This window comes from Alexandromys fortis, unplaced genomic scaffold (assembly GCF_014885135.2).
Source record: "Alexandromys fortis isolate MF-2015 unplaced genomic scaffold, M_Fortis_MF-2015_v1.1 scaffold_17, whole genome shotgun sequence".
Classification (NCBI taxonomy): Eukaryota; Metazoa; Chordata; class Mammalia; order Rodentia; family Cricetidae; genus Alexandromys; species Alexandromys fortis.
In genome coordinates, this window is record NW_026067896.1 from 2,321,393 (window position 1) to 2,338,424 (window position 17,032).

General features: G+C 43.0%; 1 protein-coding gene across 2 annotated transcripts in view; it reads right to left on the reverse strand.

Annotated features, from left to right (window-relative positions):
• Rgs22 (regulator of G protein signaling 22) overlaps positions 1 to 17,032 on the reverse strand; it is a 101,509-nt gene that overhangs the window by 71,189 nt on the left and 13,288 nt on the right. For both annotated transcript variants that reach the window (XM_050162899.1, XM_050162892.1), the window contains exons 3-6: positions 16,636 to 16,698; positions 4,897 to 5,118; positions 1,668 to 1,753; positions 683 to 851 (exon numbers count right to left, since the gene is read on the reverse strand). In XM_050162899.1, the coding sequence (XP_050018856.1) occupies positions 683 to 851; positions 1,668 to 1,753; positions 4,897 to 5,118; positions 16,636 to 16,698 (540 nt within the window). The remainder of the gene's footprint in view (positions 1 to 682; positions 852 to 1,667; positions 1,754 to 4,896; positions 5,119 to 16,635; positions 16,699 to 17,032) is intronic.

The following is a 17,032-nucleotide window of genomic DNA, read 5'->3' on the forward strand; positions in this document are numbered from 1 at the left end:
CCTCACCCCTCTTTGTCCTGACGCCCACCTCACCCCTCTTTGTCCTGACGCCCACCTCAACCCTCCGTCCTGACGCCCACCTCACCCCTCTCTGTCCTGACACCCACAGCACAAATGATTGGCAATTTTTGACAAAGAATAAAGGGCACATGAGCCACCTGCTTCAGATTTCATATAGATTTGGGTATAGTGGGTATATTGCAAGAGGAAAGACCTGGTAATTGGAGAAAAAATAAAATACAAATTATCTCTATATTTGGACAATCTATATATGCGGACAATCTAAAAGGACAATTGATTCTAGGTTGTATCTAACCATTCACAACGACTCTTTGCTTAAGCAATAACAGAAGGAAAATCTGTCTGATAAAATAGTAATGCATTTTCACAACTAAGTATCATCTAAACAAGGCTTAACATCCGTATTGAATTGCTATAATAAATTCAGAATGTAATGCACACGCCCTTACTTCCTGGGCGATATGGAGCACACATCTCAGTCTCAATTGCTGCTTCGCACGTGTGAGGAAAGTCCATTTGATTTGCATTTCTGCATATCAAACGAGTCGGCATAAACCCATAAGAAACCTCACTCTGCTTGGGGCGGGGGCTTTAAATCAGTTTCTCTTGATTTGAAACAAAAGGTTTCATTGGTGCTGAGTCGCGAAAACCCTCATCTTACCTGGCCAAGAGAAACATAGAACTTTTTCATAACCATAAGATTGTCCTCTTCGTCGGTAGGTGGAGGTGGAGTGGGCGGTTTTCTCAGGATCCAGGGGGAGAAGCTTGTACCCACTATGAAGTTTATGCCTGAATTGCTCCATGTTGCTTGCGAGATCAGCTTGGCTAACCTGTGTTGCAGAAGTCACAAACTAATGAAGCTTTGCTCACACAAGTGCTCCCTTTTCATTCGTATTTTATTTAAAACTCTTATTCTAAACAAAGTTAAAATTTTAGTAAAATTTTACAGTTTAGAGGGGAATCCTCAGCCCCACACAGATGTTCTGTGTTTTCAAAAACATTTTTAAAGATCCATGTATCTGGGCTGGAGAGATGGCTCAGTGGTTAAGAGCATTGCCTGTTCTTCCAAAGGTCCTGAGTTCAATTCCCAGCAACCACATGGTGGCTCACAGCCATCTGTAAGGAGGTCTGGCGCCCTCTTCTGGCCTTCAGGCATACAGACAGAATATTGTATACATAATAAATAAATAAATATTTTTTTAAAAAAAAGATCCATGTATCTTTACACTTGCCTGCCTGTGTGACCATGGAGTTCATGTGGGGCATCCAGTTCCCTGGACCTGGAGTCAGGGATGGTTGTGAACCACCATGTGGGTGCTGGGAACCAAACCCATGCCCTCTGCAAGAACAAGTCTTAGCTGCTAAGACTTCTCTCTAGTCCCCCACATTCTGTTGTCAAGGTCACACTAACATTCCCTTTGTATTTCCATAAACACCACTGTGAGTGACAGGTAAGTTTAAAAATATGATCAAAGACATACAACTGTGAAATTTTTTTAGAAAAGCTCTGTGATTTTTGCCAATGTTTTTTATCACTCTGATTTCTATAGCAGATAGGATCCAAATGCCAACTGATATCATAAAAAATAACTTTATATGAAGTAAACAGGCATTTAGAAAAGCATAGGCCGATGGCAGCATGATACCTGTACTCAAAGTAGCAATCACTTTCCAGAAATGCTGGAAGTCTCTTCCTTTTGATCCACTTAATACCTTGTTCACGGTTGAGGCACTATTAAGAGAAAATGAAGAAAAAGTCATCTTCAGGTTGCCATTGCCACAGTTTGTAGAGTGCTTGCCTAGAATGCACGAAGACCTGGTTTTAATCCCAGCACAGGCGTGAGCATGTGGTGCAAGCCTATAGTCATAGGCATGAACCTGGTGGTGCAAGCCTGTAGTCATAGGCGTGATCAAAGTGGTGCAAGCCTGTAGTCATAGGCTAGAGCATGGTAGTGCAAGCCTGTAGTCACAGGCATGAGCGTGGTGGTGCATTGATATAGTTACAGGCGTGAGCGTGGTGGTGCATTGCTGTAGTCACAGGCATGAGCATGGTGGTACATGCCTGTAGTCCACCACAGGCGGGTCAGAAGTTCATGGCTATGATGTTTCTTCTTTACTTTGGGTCTCAATTAACCCTTCTCTTTCTTGTTTCCCATGGTAGAAGATTGATCACTGGCAGCAATGCTTGGTATTTCTATTTTCTATTACGTATTTCCTATTACTTAACTACATAAATTTCATTCTAATGCTAATTTAGCTACATCCCAAATTGTGATGGTTTACTTTAGTTTCTTGATTTCTTTGAGACTTACTTTTTGACTTTTGGGTTATTTAGAAGTATATTGTTTAATTATTTGAGTATTTGGAGATTTTTCCATATTCTTTTGTTACCAACTTATGATTTAATTCTGAGTTGATCAATAATAAATTTCACATATTTTTATTATTATAGTTTACTTTAATGTCAGAATAACATCAATTTTGATAACCACTCTAAGTGTAATCTGCATGAACATGAACTTTGGTTTTGTGGGGTGAGGTGTCTACAGGCACCAACAGGCTGAGTCTACAGGCACCAACAGGTTGAGTCTACAGGCACCAACAGGTTGAGTCTACAAACATCAATGGGTTGCGTCTACAGGCATCAACAGGTTGAGTCTATAAGCATCAACAGGTTGGGTCTACAGGCACCAACAGGTTGAGTTTATAAACATCAACAGGTTGAGTCTACTGGCACCAATAGGTTGAATCTACAGGCACCAACAGGTTGAATCTACAGGCACCAACAGGTTGAATCTACAGGCACCAACAGGTTGAGTCTATAAGCATCAACAGGTTGACTTCATTGCAAGTGAGACAGAGAAATGCCATGTCCTTAGGATCCACCATTTCTATGGTTACTAAAAGCAATGTTTTAATTTCAGTTTTTGTGGTTTTTTGACTATTTCCTCTTTATGTCTGATTATGTATTCCAGTGTTCTATAGTTAGGCACACACATTAAAGCTGGTCATGCTTTCTATGAGCTAACATTTTATCCCTGTTTAACAGCCTTCTTTATCCTATGCAGGAGTCTGTGTTCTGAAGTCTACTTTGATACTAATATAATCACCCTAGCTCTCTTTTAATTAGTAATTATATGGCATATGCCTTCTTCTAATATATTTTATACTTAAGGTTGGTTTCTTTTAGATAACAAATAACTGAGTCTTCTTTTTCTAGTCCCGTCTGACTCTCTTAATTAGGATGGTTAAGCTACATAGATTTAGTATAATTAGTGATGTGTTACTAATTATTGTTGTTAATAAATATTTGCATATCCAGTTAGAAAACCTTTAGCTAATAATTTATATAATTCAATTTTTCTTTTTTTTTTAAATATTTATTTATTTATTATGTACACAATATTCTGTCTGTGTGTATGCCTGCAGGCCAGAAGAGGGCACCAGACCTCATTACAGATGGTTGTGAGCCACCATGTGGTTGCTGGGAATTGAACTCAGGACCTTTGGAAGAGCAGTCAGTGCTCTTAACCGCTGAGCCATCTCTCCAGCCCATAATTCAATTTTTCTGATCCACCTTCAAAACAATGCTTTAATACAATTCTTATTAGCATTTACTATGATAGAAGTTAAAAGAGAAATATATCTAAATTTAATAGCCAGCAAATTGGAGTAGAACTGTCTGAAGTTATGAGCAATTGTATTTTTCAGCCTACTTCTCCCTAGTTCTAAAATAGCATTTTTAAATAATCCTTGGTCACTGATCCACACAGCACACCTGAGTAGCAGCTAATGGAGGCGAGGCTGATGGTGGAAACCAAGTTCCTCGTGTCACTTTTTCATGGGAGCACAACTCGTGGGTTTATCCTGATATAGGTTTGCTGACCTAAAGCAAACAGGACAGAAACTGGCAGCTAAATACAGAATTTGAAGCCAGGAAGATCAGAGTCACAGGGTGATGTGGGATTCCCCTCTGTATGCTGTGAATATATTTTATGACCATTTGGTTAATAAAAAGTTGCTTTGGGCCTATGGCAGGGTAGAAAGAGAGTAGGCAGAGTCAGAGAGATGCTATGTAGCCGCCACAGGAGACAGACGTCGGATGGAACCTTTCCAGTAGGCCATAATCATGTGACCATACACAGATTAATAGAAATGGGTTAATTTAAGATGTAAGAGTTAGCCAGGAATATGCCTGATATAGGTGTTGTAATTAATACAGTTTCTGTGTGACTATTTCGGGTCTGGGTGGCTGGGAATGAACAAGCAGCCTCCACCTACAACAGGGTGTATCCTGGTGCTTCAAAGCCATCTCAGCTCCAACTGTGAATAGAATTGGTTAAAAAAAAAAAAAAAAAAAAAAAACCAGAGGAAATAAGCTTCCTTTATACACACATTTCCTAGAAGGAAACTAAACTATAAAAATATGCATATTTACTATATAAATGTACTTGACATTTTATATAGTCAAGGCAAATCACATGATCATTCTTATATTGGTTGATAAAAATCAACAAAACTGCTAAATGGTCCATTTTATGTGAACAGATGACATTCCGCATAAGCACAACACACGAATAAATCTGATTGTACTTCAGAAACTTTGCGTCAATTCACCAAATGCTTCTTTTTTTTTTTATTTTCTTTCTATGACTGTTTTGCCTGTATGTATGTGTGCCATGTGTGCGCCTGGGGCCACAGGGGCCACAAGAGGGCGCTGGGTTCCCTGGAACTGGAGCTAAAGACAGTGTGGGTGCGGGGAATCAGGGCCAGGTACTCTGGAAGAGCAGCAAGTGCCCCTAACTGCTGAGCATTTCTCTGGCTGACCAAATGCTTCCTTGATCTTAGAAGACAGACTCGAGCATGCTGGCTCACCATGATGGTGTAGTTGATGTTAATGGTCTCATCTTCACGGGGGATACTCTTTTGAAAAGGTTTAGCATCACTTTTTCCTTTCCTTATAACATCATAGATGGGATTTCGAGGTTGCTGATTTTGCAGAATTCTTTTCAGTTGCTTTTCCAGAAGCTGTGGTGCATTGTTGATCACTTCAAAAACTCCGTAGTCCACATTGAATCTAATCGCCTCTGAGAAGGTCTGTAACAAAAAGTACGAAAATGTTTAAAATTTAAAATACAGAAACTCATAGTCTCTAGAGGGACCTGGTGTCATATTTCCATCTTCTCGATCCTTACCTCACTTCCCTTTTAGAATCTTGGAAACCCCTTTACCAGAGGGCAGAGGATCCACTGAAGGCTTTCTTACCGGGGATTTACGCCGTGGAAACAGTGCCAGGGTGTGCTGTTTGTGTGATCTCACCTCTGTGATGCTAGAGAACTACAGGAAGTGACACACCTGGCTTCTTGGGAGCAGTTACCCTCACAGGAGGTGGGTCACCAGGTGAGAAGGAAGGAAAAAGAAATAACAATCCTATTGTCTTTCAGCCCCAGAGGCATGAAAGCCAGCCATTTCTCTTTCCCTAAAGCACATATTAACTGCAAGCTGTTCTTCACTGAAGACCCTATCAGCACGGTCTTCATGGAGCGACCGAAATGTGAAAGAGCCCAACTTTCTGAGCTCCTCGCAACAGCGTGGAAGGTTTCCAACTTTAATTTAAAGATGGGCAGTTAATACACAACTACCAGAAGTCTTGAGTTTGAATGCTAGCTTGTCAGCAAACAGCTTTCTGACTTTGGATAAACCGTTAAAGATTTTTAGGTCCTTTTTTTCCAGAAGAATTAATGGTACATTGACTATATCGTCTCTAATTTTGTCCTTTAAATCTGGGATCGGGTTCCTTTTCCAGGGAACCATCGTGAATTGACCACTCACTTATGTAATTTACAGATGCTTAGGAAAGTGGTAGACGGCTCTAAGTGCCCCTGTAGAGCTGCTGTGTAGACTACAGCTGTAACTGTAAGTGCCCTGTAGAGCTTCTGTACAGAGTACAGATATAAGGTAATAATGAGTTGCAGGGTATCTTTGTAAGCTTTAAGCTAAAAATATTTATGTCACAAGGTATCACATCTCAAGAGTCCAGAATGTTGCTCATTCTAAGGTATTTAGTGACTGGAAACCTAAGACACAGCCAGTATGCATGCTAAACCGATTTAGAACCCAACTCCAGCACGCCAAGTTTAACTCAGTAAGCATAATCAATCCGGAAATTACCTGTAAGGTTCCTTTAATAACCACTTTATTCGTGATCTATTACATCTGTCTTCTGAATATAGGTCAAACAGACACCATGGGCCTAATAAAAAATACACCCCTTGATGTGGTATCCCTGGACAAGTTTGTAATACCAGAGACAAGATTTATCTGATTTAGGGAAGGAAATTGAATAAATGCGGCAGGGACGGACATCACACTTGTGGGGTCAGGGAGATGAAGTCCTTAAAAAGACGGGTCGTCTGGAAAAATCTTCTAGCCCTGGTGTTTTTGTGACAGGAGAGCCTGTTTGTCCTGTGCCTGCTTCCCTTCCTGTTTTCTATTTCCACCTTGAGATATAGCCGCCAGATGAACACAAAGATAGGAAAAATCGAAAGTAAAGGATGCCAATTAGTTAGCTCAATAGAGAAAGAAAAATTCCTACTAATCAAATAAAAATGCTCAAACGACCGTGACGCTCTGAGCCTGTGTGTAACTAATGCTCAGTACGACTAGAAAGATATAACCGGCAGACACAACCGACAAGAACTATTCCCTGCTGGGGACCTACCGTGTCTGTGACGAACACCTACCTCAATGCTCTGTCACCAGGTACTTCAGCCCCTGGACAGCTGTTTACGGGCGGTTAAGGGCTGGTCCATGGAGTCACAGCTATGAAGGGAACGCTGAGTCATACAAACAAGCCCTGCAGGTTCCAAAGATGGCAGGCACACTGTCCTTCACCACACTGCCTCACATGTGAGAAAGCTGGTGTGTGTGACGCCCTCTCTGTGCCATTAGGTAGGCGCTAAGTGGTAACCCTGTGATGTCAGGAGAGCTTCAAGGGCACCAGTGTGGTTTCTAGATTCTTATTTTCTCTGGTCTTACTAACAAAGGTGCAAATGCACAAAGAGACCCACATCTAGAGAAGAATTGTCTTGGAATAATCCTAGGTAGACTAGGATAGGACAGGACAGGACAGGACAGGAGAGAACAGAACAGAACAGAACAGAACAGTGTAAGGGTCAAAAGAGAAAGACTAATGAAAAAAAAAAAGCAGAAGGACCAGATAAGGGAGGGTTTTGCATCTCACTTTCAGAACAATGTTCTGGGAACTAGGAGGATGGCAACAGGGTAGACCATCTCAGTTCCTCAGTAGCAGTCTGGAGGGAGTGTGTCTCCTTGCTAGACTATGATCTGGGACTAGCCTGAGAACAGCCGTCACTATACTCTGGGGAGACAAGGTGCCACTGCCATCAAAAGCATGTTTGGTGTGGTGGCTATCGGCCTCTGTATAAAGCAAACCCGAAGCTAAGAAAGGTTAAAAAGGTCTCTGTGGTATAACAGCAAGTGCCCCAGTGTGCCTGCCGCAGAACTCAGCAGCGATGACTAAAAGGCTGGGGAATCTCAGTCAGGGCTCGTGGTGAATGGCGCAGCTCACTCAGAAGCATCCTAACTTCCCGAGGTGCACAACCTACAAAACTGAAGATCAGTTTTTCCAGACTCCCTGTTCTGATAGTTTGAAGAATAGCTTAGGCCATGCTGCTTATAGGCATTTACAAAACCAGCTGGATTCTGCACCGAGTTAAAAGGTAAAAGAGGTGCATCCATTATAGGCCTCAGTTTGAGGCCACCATGGCCTACAGAACTAGTTCCAGGACAGCCAGGACTACACAGAGAAACCCTGTGTCAAAAATCAAAAATAAATAAATAAATATAATATAATAAAATGAGAGGAAATGATCAAAAAGTAGTAGAGGGCAAGGAGTAGCTGTGCGCATCTGTAGAAACCAAGCAAGGGAGACGGAGGCAAGGGGAGCCAGAGTCCAAGGCCAGCCTGGTCTATGTACTGAATGGCAGGTTAGCCAGTCTAAAAAAAATACAGGACAAGGTTACTCAAGGCTTAACCATCTCTGCCAAGGGTAGTGTTTTCCTGCTGAAAAACTATGTGCTCGATTAGATCTCAGAGGTCCTTAGTAGCACTATGATTACAAAATGACAAAATGTTGAATAACAAATTCAAATACTTCCCCCATTAGTTTGTTTCAGTAATATCAAAAATTGTAAATGTCCAAGTGTCAATCACGAGCCTAAGCCTAGAGATGCAGAGGAGAACAAAGCTTTGCTTCTTCCTTTGAAGGAACAAGTACATAAAAATGCATTGTTTTCCTATGATAAAGTCAGCAAAACATGTACTTACATAAAATCCATGTAAATGCAAATGCCAGTGAGGAAATATGCCCCCACACAGGGGACCAACGCTAGGATGTCATGTCTGGTCTAGTTAGCATGTTTGAGAACAGACTTGGCTAAACTAGAAACAATATAGGAAAGAACAGGCAGAATGATTAAATTCAAGAAACACTGGAGAAACTACTTTGCCTTTCTGAGTTAAAAGGGGGTGGGGATTTTAACTAGAAAATCTAAAGGTGCCTTCCATGTTCTATACTCTATTCGCTTATGATTGTCTCTCCAGGAGAAGTGAGTCCGTATCTGTCTTAGTTAGCATTATCATTGGTCTAATGAAACACCATTGACCAAAGCAAGTTGGGGAGGAAAGAATTTATTTGGTTTATACTTCCACATCACTGTTCATCATCTAAGAAAGTCTGGACAGGAACTCAAACAGGGCAGGACCTTGGAGGCAGGAGCTGGTGCAGAGGCCATGGAGGGATGCTCCTCATGGCTTGCTCAGCCGGCTTTCTTATAGAACCCAGGACCACCAGCCCAGGGATGGCAACACCCACAATGGCTTGTACCGTCCCTCGTCAATCACTAATTAAGAAAATGCCCTATGGTTGCATCTTATGGAGGCATTTTCTCAACGGAGGCTTTCCCTTTTCAGATACCAGTGGCCAAGTCCACGGTTCCTCTAGCGGTTCATTCATTTACACGGTACCAACTCTTGGGTGAGGGGCAGCATATGCTGGCTGGCATATTACTATCCCAAGGAGGCATGCACCACCAAGCCCGACTGAAATGAGGCTCAGAGCACCTATAACCTAAGAGAAAAGATACGTGAAGACACACAGACACAGGACCAAAGTCAAACCATAACAAGGCTAACCCTGCAGAGGGGTCCTGGACTGTCGTCAGCACTGTTTCAGTTGGACATGAGTCGCTGTCTCCAAGGCTACTGACCAGGTGAAGCTGTGTTTAACGCTCCTGTTGCACACAACACTCAAGTGCAACGATGGAATTGCCCTTACATGGTGAGGCAAGGATGAGATATATTAGGGAATGCAGATTCTCACTTTTTACCACAAACCTCTCTAGGAGACACATTCATGGAATGGTACAAGACACAGAAAATCTCCTTCTATCTTGAAACCACCTTTGCTCTGTGTACAAGCATGTTGGTCTCAATCTGTATAATAGCAGGTATGTTTCAGCGTCACACTAACACATAAAGAGCACGAGAGAAGCATCGTGTTGCACGCAGAGATTCACTTAGCTGTCTTCAGGGAGTTAAAGAAGAGGTGTAGAAAGTGGGATGCCCAAGTTAAGTCTTAAAGAATGAACTGGCAGTCATCAGAGAGACAAAAAAAGAGAAAGACTTCATCAGAAGGCAGAGCCAGTGCGCCAAGATACAGGGGCACAAAGGGACAGGCCAGCCAGGGCAGACCGCAAGCAGCGAGGAGTGTAGGACATAAACCTGGAGGGAACGGAGAGTCCAGTCCATCAAGGACCTGCCATTTCCCGCTGCACTTCACAATGCTCCACAGTGCATGGTGGTACTGCAGTTGCTTGACCAGCTAGCTGCATGAGCATCTCTTAGAACCTTTGAGAAACGCCGGTTCTCAGGCCCCTCCGTAGAGCCTGGACCTCTCAGCTCTGTGAAGCCCTTCAGCAGTTCCAACGTTACTCAAGTCTAAGAACTTTGCTTTAGATGGACAGGGCCTGCTGAAGAGCTTTCAGGTGAAGGGGGACAGGATCAGGCCTCTGACAAACTCAGAAGCCACACGTGCCTGCTCCCGTCTACCAACTCTCTGGTGCAATCACGTATGTGGTGGCGCTTGCCCATCTATGTTCTAACATGAAAGGAAGAGCCCCAAGCCTTCAGTATAACCCAAATTTGACAAGTCTTCTTTTTTCCCATTTCTAGACTTATCTACGAAACTGCTAAAGTGAATTCAGAAATAACAATAAAAGACACGGAGAGTGGGGGACACGGAAATGAAGGGCACAGAAAGTATTTTCGGCCAAAAGCTGACTAGACTGATTTTGACAACACAAGGCTTTCAGTCCTACCACAGAAAAGCCTTCAGCTTGTGCCTGCGACCCAGACGAGCTGCTACAGACTCTTCTGCCCCTTTTCTGCCTTAGTTTTCTCATTTTGAGTGTCATTTTCTAAACGCTCTAAAATGGATTGACCTGGAGGTGCTGAGAGCTAGCTTTGTGGGGCTAGCCGTCCATGTGTGAGAAATATTTTCACAGAAAAAGCAAGTGCATGGAAATTTTTTTTACCACAATAAATTGCTGGTTCCACATTTCTCTGGAAAGAAGGGGGGAGGAGAAAAAAACCTGTGAAAAATTAGTGATGTGCTTACATTGCCAGCCCAGCGCCACTGACACTAGCTGGTGCCAAATTATTTAGCTGAACAGTATTTAAATTAAAAACTAATGACTGGGTTAATTTAATACATGTCCATCTCTGTTCCAACTCTGTCTCTAGTGATGGAGCTCCAAAGCTGTGTTTCAAACAGGAATCCTCAGCAGCGGATAAAAACCATCTGACTACCAATAAAGACTTCTTCCAATCTAACTTCTATTGGCGTTTTAGATGTTGAACTATAAATTGTTTACCAGACATTGGACAGTGAGATAGAAGGGTTAATATGCCACATGAATTGAACGGAATATCCTTAGCTAACAAACTGAGTTGCAGTAAGTAATCAACAAAATGAACCGCAGTAGGTAACCTGACTGTTTTGTGTTGGAGCTAAGGGTTTATCCCAACGCCAGTTGGTATAACCCTGAACTCAACAGTCACCTGGAATCCCATCAACATTGCCTTTGCAAACCAATCTCTGAGCGTTTAAATGTTGGCAAGGGAAGACCCAAGCCCTCCATCTCTTCTCAGCCCACTCATCTCTCAGATTTATATTCTTTCTCCAGCCCCTCACCCACCAATCCTCCCAGCATATAACTCTTTCATAAAGCTGCAAGAAATTATAATAGTTTACAGATTAAAAAAAAAGTGTGGAGAATGGGGCCAAAAAAAGTTATGGTAAAATTCCAAAAGTGCATAGCTAAGCGTGGTCTGGCAAACACATGACATACCTAACCTTGCAAGGAGGGTATAGAGCGGGCCACCCCTTCAGCTTCTGCAAACCATAAATGTCACAAGCATCTGAAACCACCCACGAAGGACCAACCTACATCTATGTGGGCTCATCAACTCCATCCCACAACAGTCACTGAGCATAAGACACACAAAACCAAACCAAAGGAAAAATGTTTTCACACTATAGCACAGAAGACAACCTAATGAGCAAACACTTGTCCATAAAGAGCTGACAGGAACAAAAAAAGAAAAATCCTCCCAGACGCCAAATGAAAACAATATCTGAAAGTGAACTTGGCTGGAGAACAGACAGAGTGAAGTTATGAAAGCTGAGATCTGGAAAGTGCCACGATCCTTTACAACAGAGGCAACTGTCATGGACTTCCCCCATCAAAAGCAGCATGGGGCAGGCTACCAGCCATGGGTTCTGGATCTCACGCTGGGTCCCCAGAGTGTGATGGAGTAATGGGAGGAAGGGGAGAAGCCAAAGTCTGACTCGTAGGCTCGTTCTTGCCTTGGGTTTGTCCCTGCAAAGGTGGGGTGGCATCTCAGAGGGGCTGGAAGTCTGGCTCGACCTAAGGCCCATGTGAGAATGTGACAGCCATGTTCTAGGCTTAGACTGTGGCTGTGTTAATGCGATAAGGTGAGAGAGGAAGGGAAGTGAGAGGACAGATTAGCAGGATTCTGTTTCAGAGACTTTACATGGAAGATGGAGGAATGATCCTTAAGGAGAGCGGGGAGAGCAGGAGAGGCCTGGTTTGCCCAGCAAATAAGCAGGGAATGAGGAATCAACGTTTTTCACTTGAGTAGCTCCAGTCTCCCACCATCGTCGGCAGACAGATGATATATTAGTAGATTAGATAGATAGATAGATAGATAGATAGATAGATAGATAGATAGATGATTGATAGATAGATAATAGATAGATAGATAGATAGATAGATAGATAGATAGATAGATAGATAGATGACAAACACTTTTTCTATACAATAAGAGCGTGGGATAAGATCCATCCCACATTCATCAGTATTATTTATGATTTTCTAATATCTGTCATAGAAATCGTCTTAAGGGAAATTTAACAGATAAAACTCTCTCCTCCCTTCACCCCCTCGTCCTCTTCCAACAGAACCCTCTCATTTCCCAGCCCCACCTGAATACCACCACATACAGGATTGCCACCTCCCAGGCCAGCCATCCTGTTGTTAGTAGACTAGATCCTCGTAAATGGGGCGCTGTCCTGCGTCTGGGTTCACAGAGCCTGAGCCCATTTCCCTTGATTAGCTCTCTGATGTTTGAAAGAGCGACCACAGTCCACCCTTGCCGCCCCGCCAGGTCAAACACTCACACGTCTCTCAACCCTTTCTCGTCTGACATGGTTTCCTGCGTGTTCACGGGCTGAGTCTCCCTGAGACTGGCTTGGCAAAGCAACTCTTAACATATGGGACCAAGATCACAACACAATATTCCAAGTGTGGTCTAACAATTCAGCCTTTTCCAAAGAAACACCCAGGTGCCTTCTACTCTCCAGACTAATATTTTTCTTGATCTGAACTACACTTCGGTTAATGTACCCTCAAACACATTAGTGTTGTTTGTTTTACTTCATTTATGTATCAGAATAAGCATGAGGTCTCGGCCTGTCATCCTAATGACCTGTTTACTTTCTGTCCCTAGTTCTGCTGTAGGACACCAAGAACTTTCTGTGCCATGTGGCTTTGGGTGGACCCTGTCGTTCACTAGCTGAGTGAAGTTAGACTGGAAAAATATTGGTCCCTCTTATAATTTCTCATCCAGATCTCTAATAAAAATAATTTTTAAAAGGCAAAACCAATGACAGATCTGTGTGGCATGGGAGAGCACTCCAGGCTGATCCACCAAGTCAGATGAAGGGATTGCCTCTTTCAGGAATGGAAGGTGAGTCCATGGGGTTAAAAAAAAAATAAACTCTAGTATGTCACATACATTACATCACTCCATAGCAATCTGTAAGATGTACTGGTTTTGTTGTTTAGAGAAATAAATAAAAAGGTTAAATAAGTGGTATTTCTGAAAGCACAGGGTCATGAATGGAGGGGAATCACCCACAGCTCCTTCATACTCCTTCACACCCTTCACATCCCTTCACACTCCTTCACACCCTTCACACCCCTTCACACTCCTTCATATCCCTACACACTCATTCAAGCCCCTTCACACCCCTTCATACTCCTTCAAACCCTTCACACCCCTTCACACCCCTTCACACCCTTCACACCCCTTCACACCCCTTCACACCGCTTCACACCCCTTCACACCCCTTCACACCCCTTCACACCCCTTCACACCCTTCACACCCCTTCAACAAAATTGACGTGTGTGTGCAGAGGGGTGAAAGGCGCAGCTCCTCCGGAGCTTCCTCACAGATGCCACACTAAGCAAAGGCCCGAAAGAAAACACACAAACTGGCAACATCTATTTTGACTGAGTTGCAGGACTGTGGCTGAATTTTCCCATAAATATTCTTTTTCCTTTTTTTAAAAACAGGGTCTGAAACTATGTAGCCCAGGCTGGCCTCAAACTTAGGGCAATCCTCCTGCCTCACCCTTCCAAGAAGCTGAAAGATAATCATGTTTGGCTTTGATTTTCCATTACTGTTCGGTTGACTTCTACAACTTGATAGATTTTCTGAACGTGGCAGGGAACTCATTCACTTCATGGATCAAAGCACCAAGGCAGTGTCCAAGACATAAATGCAGAGAAACTGAAATTATAAAATTTATAGCTGTTTCTTGTGTTGACTGGTTGGTTTTGGATTGTGGGTGTGTGAGGTGTTGGGAAGGGACCCAGGGTTGGGAGTCTGCTAGGCGAGGTCTCTACTATTGAGCTGTATCTTAACTTCCACCCCACCCCTTCTCCCTTGTCCCAGGCCGGCCCTGAACTCACTATGTACCTCTATGTCTGCTAGGCAAGAGTGACTTTTTCATATTTTACAAAATGTGCTTCTGGGAGAAGAACAGAGATTGCAGAGCCTAGGGCGGGGAGAGTATATAATCCGGGAAAGCAGAACCCTGGTACTTTATGAAGCTGCTGGAGACTGTGACACAGGAGTAGACTGTGAGCGTGAGGGAGAATGCCCCGAGGACCCATGGGAATATCCAGGGTGCGGCCTGGTCTGGTTCTGGAAAGGGCACGGGTGACTTAATAGCCCAGTTCCACTGTCCCTAGTTGGATCAAATCAGAAAGAGAGCACAAACGACTTTGAGAGGAAAGAAACTCACAAAGCCGTGCACGAGCGGCTCACTGGTGCAGACCTAGCAAGGACAAGGCGCTCAGTCCTTTCCCCCTTCCAAAGACGTGGGCAGCGGTCGGGCTGTAACACGGTTTACCATCCACTACTCAACATTATGTGCGACTTCTCTATGTTCCATTTTTTCCTGGTTAATTTTGTTTTGTTGTTGTTTTTTTGTTTGTTTGTTTGCTTGCTTGGTTTGGTTTTCTTGAGACAGGATCACACAGCTAAGGATGCTGACCCCACCTCCCAGATGCTAGCCCTGCAGGCTTGAGCCACCACCGTGCCTAGTTTGGGTGGTGCTGGGGATCCATCCAGGGTTTGGTACATGGTGGGTAAACATGAGCTATCACCTGAGCTACATTCCCAGCCCTTTACCTGTAAAAATTTTAACAAAGCAAGTTTCCCGCTTTTATGAACCATCTAGAAAGCTTTAACTTCCTTTGAAATGCCATTCCTCACTGACTTTTTTTCTACAGGACAAGGTAAACCATCTCAGGAACTCTCGTGTTACGTTTCCCGAATCTCTTAACAGCCATTCTGTCAATCATTGCTATTGAGCTGAAACTCTACGAACTGGCATCCACCTGTGTGTTCTTATTTATCACTGGTACAAACTCTAATTGCCTTAAATACAAATTCTGCTTTAACATCTTGCCAAGACGATAACAATAATAACCTAAGGTTTGAAAAAAAGACCCATAAAGTAGTGTCTTGAGAGTTTGATATTGTCCTTATCACTGCTTGAGGTTTAATACGCTGCCACACGCAGCAGGTCAGAACGTTGTCCAGATAGCTTTTGATGCACAAGGAACTCCAGTTTCTTCAATAGGAATATTTCTAAATAGGTTTCAAGTCCAAATGTTTAGCTATAAAGAGATACGACCCAAGCAAAAATTTCTTAATTGATCTTTATTTTATTTATTTGCTTGTTTTTTTAGGATCTCATTCTATAGCCCACGCTGGCCTTGAATATTTATGCCAGTTCTCCTGCCTCAGGCTTCAGAGTGCTGGGGTTAGAGGTGTGATTAATCACATCCACAATTTACCTTAATTGATTTATCTTTATTTTAATTTTTAAGACCAGGATTCACTATGTAGACCTGGCTGGCTAGGGACTTTCAATGTGGGTCAGGATGGCTTCAAACTCAAAGAGATCTACCTGTCTGTGACCCCTGAGTGCTGGAATTAAAGGCATGTGCCATCTCATCTAGCCTTTTAGTGTGTCTAAGAAAAAGTATATTTGATAGATAGATATGTCTGACAAGATAGTCCAGGCTTTGGGGTTGGGGAGGTGGCTCCATGGTAAAGGTACCTGCTGCTCAAGCCTGATGACTTGAGTTCCATATATGGTGGAAAGAGAAAGCTGACTCCATGACATTGTCCTCTGACCTCCACAAGTGCACATATGCACACACACACACAGTCACACACACATATGCACACACACTCACATATACTCTCCAGCACACACACCACACACACACACACAAATAAACACACACATATGCACACATATGCACACACTCACACACATGAGCGCATACATGCACATACCCACATATGCACACACAAACACACACACACACACAAAAACAAAAACACAAATAAACACACACAAATAAACACACATATGCACACACTCACACGCATGAGCGTGCACACATGCACACACCCACATATGCACACACTCTCACACTCTTCAGCATGCACACACATGCACACTCACATATGCTCTTCAACATACACACATTCACACACATACTCACAAACACACACATACACTCAAACATACACATTCACACTTACACATACATACACACTCATACACACACTACACACACACACTAATAATTTATAAATACCTTGCTGTAATAATATAAATAGAACATCATAATGTACTCACGGGAAGGCTTAAGAACTCATTAAAGTAATCCACAAGGAAGCCATCTGTTGCCAAAAAATTTTCCTGCAAAAAACATAAAAACATATTTTTATGTTTTGAAGCATGCCTTACGGTGACTTAGATCTCAGACTTTTTCAGTCAATTACACATTAAAGCCTCACTACAAACCTAACACAGTCTCTGGAAGGGGCAGGAAAACGGGCTACGACATGAACTAAGCCCTCAGGAAGCACAGAGCCAAGAGTTCAAAGCCAGTCTCAGCTATGGAGTGCATTCAAAGTGAACAACCTGAACCTCGTCTCGGCCACCACCACTGTCAACAAAAAGGAAATAGAGTGGACTGTTCTCTCCAAGTCCTTGCTGCCGCAGCTAGCAAAGGGGACAGACAAGAAGAGTG